The sequence below is a fragment of the Panicum virgatum genome, chromosome 1K, assembly GCF_016808335.1.
Source record: "Panicum virgatum strain AP13 chromosome 1K, P.virgatum_v5, whole genome shotgun sequence".
NCBI classification, from domain to species: Eukaryota; Viridiplantae; Streptophyta; class Magnoliopsida; order Poales; family Poaceae; genus Panicum; species Panicum virgatum.
This window is the reverse complement of record NC_053136.1, coordinates 46,795,467-46,801,713: the sequence shown is the minus strand read 5'-3', so window position 1 is coordinate 46,801,713 and position 6,247 is coordinate 46,795,467. Positions and strand designations below refer to the sequence as shown.

Genomic DNA, 6,247 nt, shown 5'->3' with positions numbered 1-6,247 from the left:
TCCTTATCCACGACACTACTTTATTTTATCTCTTACAACTTTATTTCATCTCTTACAACCATATGTGCATTATCACGATTTGTCTTGATAAGTTGTGTATATCGCTTATTTGTATTTGTCACTTCCCCAAAAACAAACTGACCTATCACGTGTCATGAAATATATTCTACATATGTATAACCAACTCATTTCCAACTATTAGTTACATCTTTTCCATTATATGTCATTTTAGGGCACTATTAATAAAATGTATAACCCTTCGACATTTCAGGTATTATTATATATCACTAAATTGTGTTATGAAACATCACGTACACTTGTCATGTTTTGAAAGTTATATATGACGAGCATATCCAGGCAATAGAGTTACATATATCTTTTTTTTGTTTTTGCAAGTTTGTCACACATATAATGTTTTTCATATGACTAGTCGCACACCTGACAAATCAGATGATCAGGTCATGTTAGTTCAGTTCGATTTAATAGGTGATAGATAATTAGGCCAAATTAGGTTAGTTAGATCTAATAAGTAGTTTTTTCCTATATAGTTATCCAATTTCTTAAAATAAAAAATATCCTTTTGTTACCTTTTTTAATACTTTTTCAATCGCACCAATTTTAAATTTTCTCAAAAGATTATCCACATCGTATTATGACATAAAAGGGATAACGTAACATGGATAAGTGAAGGTGATTTTATTCTCGTTGCAGAATCTCGCGCATTGGAGCCGATTCTTTGTGCAGGAGCTTGGCCCATCTGTCATCACTATACCGCGGACCAAAATACATCCGGTTCACACGGTGACACGCGGGCAACGTAAATTCCTGCAGTCCTGCTTAAGGCTGCCAGCAGAGCGAGCAGCAAGCACGTCTTTGACGCGCGCTTCTTGCCACGTTTCGCGGCAGAAGCGATTCTAAGAAGGAATCACGGCTGTCGCTCGGCTAAACGCAGACCGATAGCTAGCGCTACTAAAAAAAAAAGGTTTATTCGGTCAATACTACCGGAAACCGGCAAGTGACAAGCCACGGCCACTACTACGAGTTACTGAAACAGAACATGTTTGTCCGCGGCACCAACCCAAATTCAACCCGAGGTTGAGTAAAGCGTGCCGGGATTTACCAAGAACGGGCCGAGTTCCTTGCGTGACAGAAGGGGGCTCTGCGCGGACAGGCAAAAAAAACCCCCACCAATTCCCCAAAAAGATGGAAAGGGAGAAATAGAAAAGGGTAGCAAGGGGGCGGCGACAGTCACCGCTGATCGCGACGCCACCTTGTGGTGCATCTACCTAAGATACCTGCACGAGTGACATCACGTGAGTAAGACTTACACTCGACGCAGCCAGCCCTTTTTATTTCTTTTTTGTTTTCTGCACATTAAGCTGTAAGCCACGCTGCCCGGCGGCCCCCCTTTCCGAGCTCTATAAATCGCACCAACCCCCTCTCCCTCGCTCTACCTCCATCAGCCATCAGGTCCATCTATCTATCGCCATCCCCTTCCCTCTCGCCCGGCCGGCCTCCTCACACAAGCTAAGCTGCCTCGGCTTCTCGCGCAGCGCACATCGGTAGAGGCGATCGACTAGCTTGCTCGTGAGTGAGAGGAGGGGAGAAATAATGGTTAGTGCGAATACACTCCCTTGATCGTTCGTGATGCGGCCATCATGCATGCTGCTTAATTTTCAGCTTTCTTTTTTCCCCCCTGAAGTTCTCTGAATAGGTGATGGACATGTGTGTGTAAGAGCTTTAGAGTGAGACGCTAGCAACTAACAGTATCTAGCTCGATTCTTTCAGTCTGCCATTAACGACGGGGACATGAAGATGAGGGTGATCCTCGTGGAAGACGAGGAGACAACGACGGCCTCGCCGACGCCGACGCCGTCCAAGTGCTGCGAGTACACCCTCGACGGCTCCGTCGACATCAAGGGCCGCCCCGCCGTGAAGGGGAAATCGGGAGGATGGCTCGCCGGCGGCCTCATCCTCGGTACGTATGATAATTCTGCCGCCCAACCATTCCTGCCCTTCCTGCTTTATTTCTTACTAAAAATTTGGAGAGAGAGAGAAAAAAATCTGCAGTTAATCTCCTACCAGTTAGCAGCATGCGACAAATTCATTTCTAGCAAAAGGGAAACAAAAGGAGAAAACTTTTTGCGCTGTGGCCTTTCGGCCGGTTAACTCTTGCAACACACATGAATGCACGATCGATCGGTCGAGTTGCTCTGGAGTGCCGCTCCTCGAAGTGGCGGTGGGGCGCCAGGTCTTTTCTATCTGAGATCCTGCCTGCATGCTGAGGTAGTGAGGTGACATCGGCCATGCAGGAGCAAGCGCTCCGGGTCGGAACCGGGGGGTTCCCGGTCACGGGGAGGCTGCTTGCACGCATTACTCATGCCACATCAGGATCCCATTAGGGGACGGAGGGTCCATGATCCACCAGCTGACAGCCGATCTGCGTGCCCTGTCGTGATGTGTGGCTGCCGCAGCCCGCAGGCCCATGGCCGGCCGCCGGAACGGCCAAAGGCGATGCGCTCTCCGGCTGGCTCGCTGTTCGGCCGGTTCCGCATTGCTTTCGATCGGTCGGAGCCCCACGAAAGCCGAGTCTCCCCATACTGTTTGCGTGCTTGTCGAGCACCTTTTTGACTGTACTGTGTTTGTGTGTGTGTGCGTACGTCGACGTCTGTCGATTGGCCAGCGGACCTAATTGGCACGTCGTACGCCGGGGGCGGCGGTCGAGAGAGGCTAAGCTTTGGTTAGTGGGGATCGGTCGAATCTTCGATCGGCGGTTGCTGACGTGGTGCGTGTGCGTGTTTGTGGCTGCAGTGAACCAGGGCCTGGCGACGCTGGCCTTCTTCGGCGTGAACGTGAACCTGGTGCTGTTCCTGACGCGGGTGCTGGGGCAGAGCAACGGCGACGCCGCCAACAACGTCAGCAAGTGGACGGGCACCGTGTACATGTTCTCCCTCATCGGCGCCTTCCTCAGCGACTCCTTCTGGGGGCGGTACAAGACCTGCGCCATCTTCCAGGCCATCTTCGTGCTCGTAAGTCGATCGCGCACCGTGTCGGATCGAGTCTGAAATTTTTGTAGAGGAGTGAACAGTTAGTTGCTGATGTGTACGTGCAAGCAAACACATGCTCTTTGTACGTGATGACGCTCGTAGCACAGTATCGATTTCGTCCCCATGGAAAGCTACTCGATCCGATCGAAGTGGATCGATCGCCGTCATGTTGTACTGAGTACGTACGTGGATCGATCCAAGATTACAGGGCTGACCCGTGGCTGTCCACGCTGCTGCTGCAGGGCCTGGCGCTGCTGTCGGTGTCGTCGCGCCTCTACCTGATCAGGCCGGAGGGGTGCGGGATGGAGCAGGCGCCGTGCGGCGCGCACTCCGGCAAGGAGCTAGGGATCTTCTACATCGCGTTGTACATGATCGCCTTCGGCAACGGCGGGTACCAGCCCAACATCGCCACCTTCGGCGCCGACCAGTTCGACGAGGAGGACCCCGCCGAGGCGCACTCCAAGGTCTCCTTCTTCAGCTACTTCTACCTCGCCCTCAACCTCGGCTCGCTCTTCTCCAACACCTTCCTCAGCTACCTCGAGGACGAGGGCCGGTGGGCGCTGGGGTTCTGGGCGTCCGCCGCGGCCGCCGCCACCGCGCTGCTGCTCTTCCTCAGCGGGACGCTCCGCTACCGCTACATCCAGCCCGGCGGGAACCCCATCGGCAGGGTCTGCCAGGTCGCCTTCGCCGCCTGCAGGAACTGGAAGGCCGCCGGCGCGTCGTCGGCCGGGGTGGTCACCCTGTACGAGGACGACGACAAGGCGGACGCCGGTGGCAGGAAGCTCCTGCACACGCAGGGCTTCAGTTTTTTGGACCGCGCGGCGCACGTGGACGCGGACACCAAACTCGGCGCGCGCGACCCCTGGAAGCTGTGCACGGTGACGCAGGTGGAGGAGGTCAAGAGCATCCTGCGGCTCCTCCCCATCTGGCTCTGCACCATCCTCTACTCCGTCGTCTTCACCCAGATGGCCTCGCTCTTTGTCGTGCAGGGCGCCGCGATGCGCCGCACCACCCCGTTCGCCGGTTTCTCCGTCCCGCCCTCCAGCATGTCGGCCTTCGACATCCTCGCCGTCGCCACCACCATCTTCCTGTACCGCCGCGCCATCTGCCCGTTCCTGGCGAGGCTCACCGAGCGCCCGGCCGGCCCCACCGAGCTGCAGAGGATGGGCCTCGGCCTGGTCGTCGGCGCCCTGGCCATGGCCACGGCCGGGACGGTCGAGCACTTCAGGAAGGCCGGCGCCACCGCGGCGATGAGCAGCGACCTGCACATCATGTGGCAGGTGCCGCAGTACGCGCTGATCGGCGTGTCGGAGGTGATGATGTACGTCGGCCAGCTCGAGTTCTTCAACGGCCAGATGCCCGACGGGCTCAAGAGCTTCGGCAGCGCGCTCTGCATGATGTCCATGTCGCTCGGCAACTACTTCAGCGACGTCATCGTGAGCGCGGTGACCAGGGTCACCACGACCCGCGGGCGGCCAGGGTGGATCCCCGACGACCTCAACCAGGGGCACCTCGACAGGTTCTACTTCCTGCTCGCCGTGCTGGCCGTCGCGGACTTTGCGGTGTACCTCCTGTGCGCGAGCCGCTACGGGAGCGGCAAGGTGGACGCCGGGAGGAGCAGCAGCGACGACGACGAGGAGGAGGGAACGGCTGGTCAGGTGGCATCCCCCGGCGGCGAACGCATGACATGATGACTGCCTTGTTGGGCGCGTGTCGCGCGTCGTTCTTGAGATGGAGACCGCAACTCTTGAGGGGGGACTGGTTTAAGCAAGACGAGTCTTTCATTGATGATAGGACAAGCATGGGGAAGGGGTGCTGATATGACTAAAGAATAAGAACCAGCAGCAGTTTAGATACATGCATGCATTGTTGTGTCGTCGTGTATAACGTATGCCTTCATTGTTGTTCGCATTTTTTTTTTGTTAATGTAACAAGAAACCACGACTGTTACTGACCAGTTCTGTTATTTCCACCATTGCTTCATCTACCGCGCAATATGCAAGTTGACTTAGTCGACTGGCACGCCGCCTCTTACCTACTTACTGAAAAGAATGACTGACTGAAAATATAATAAATTAATAATGAATCTATCCAATTGATTCTGCACATATTTGACAGTACAACCCGACCACTACGACACTGCCAAACACTTCAGCGGCTCAGCCTCATTTTGATGACCTGCCTCTACTGATTGGGCGTCCTTCACCACTCTTTGCCGGGCAGGAGCACCCGGGACGCCTTACCCATCATCAATCACCTCTAGTGCTGAGCTGGAACCTTAACCCCCTTGACTCTAACCCTAACCCGAACACCTTGTCATTTCCAGAGTCCACTCGAGGAGACAATCGGGGCCATGTTGTAGTGCGTGGAGAGGAGAAAAGGAAAACCTTCAAGGGCGTGGCCAAATATCTTGACATTGTGTCGTCTATTTGTTCGTGATGGTAGTTGTACTTGAAATTCTAGATCATAATAGAATGGGAAATTTGTCCGTGGGACATTGCGAAAGTTGGATTTTGTACGCAGCACATGGTCAAAGTTGAATTTGTGTGCAGCACATTGCAAAAGAGTTCTTTGGTCTGCAACACACCACTACAGATAAACTAATCATTTTTGGCTGGGAGAAGAGGCAAAAAGTCTTATTTGCCCTCGGCCCCACCTATCATCTTCCTCTCCTTCGCCTCTGCCGTCCTCTGTCTCATTTTCTTCCCCACTGAGCTGCTGCTGCCTGAGCTCCCTTCCGCCACCGCCGACCGCCGCGAGCCAATCGACATGGAGGACAGAGAGGACGCCGTCTCAAGCCCACATGTCCTTCCCTCACCGGCGCGGGCCCACCTCGACTGTTGCTGCTGCCGCCGTCGGGAAGCCGAGGCCTCCACCGCCATGGCCGCCGGCCAGAACCACGACGTCAAGGCCGCGTGCACGCACCCCATGGCGCCGGCGGCTATGCCCGCGCAGCACGGCCGGCGGACGGCGCAGGGACGAGGGAGGGGCGCCGCCGGGAGCAGGAAGGGCGCGCCTCGCCTCACCGCCGCGCGCGCTTCCGCCTCACCGCCGCGCGCGCGCCTTGCCTCCGTGGCCCGCCGCTGCTGCAGGGGAGGAAGGAGGGGCCTCGCTCCGCCACGGCCCGCCTCGCCACACGCCGCCTCGCGGCCTCGCCTCCGCCGCGCCGAGCCTCCGTCGCGCCGAGCCCAGCCGTTGCA

The 6,247-nt window shown here is 55.7% G+C and overlaps 1 protein-coding gene across 2 annotated transcripts; it reads left to right on the top strand.

The window, feature by feature from the left end:
• Window positions 1-1,441: 1,441 nt before the first annotated feature.
• LOC120713113 (protein NRT1/ PTR FAMILY 7.2-like) lies at window positions 1,442-5,022 on the top strand. 2 transcript variants are annotated; one of them, XM_039999114.1, is made up of 5 exons: window positions 1,442-1,614; window positions 1,789-1,978; window positions 2,812-3,029; window positions 3,290-3,943; window positions 4,037-5,022. In XM_039999114.1, exons 1-5 carry the CDS (start codon window positions 1,612-1,614, stop codon window positions 4,736-4,738), a joined length of 1,767 nt encoding a protein of 588 aa, XP_039855048.1. In that variant the 5' UTR covers window positions 1,442-1,611; the 3' UTR covers window positions 4,739-5,022. The 2 variants fall into 2 exon arrangements, with proteins under 2 accessions (XP_039855048.1, XP_039855040.1); XM_039999106.1 differs by having other exon boundaries at window positions 3,290-5,022.
• The last annotated feature ends 1,225 nt before the right edge of the window (window positions 5,023-6,247 follow it).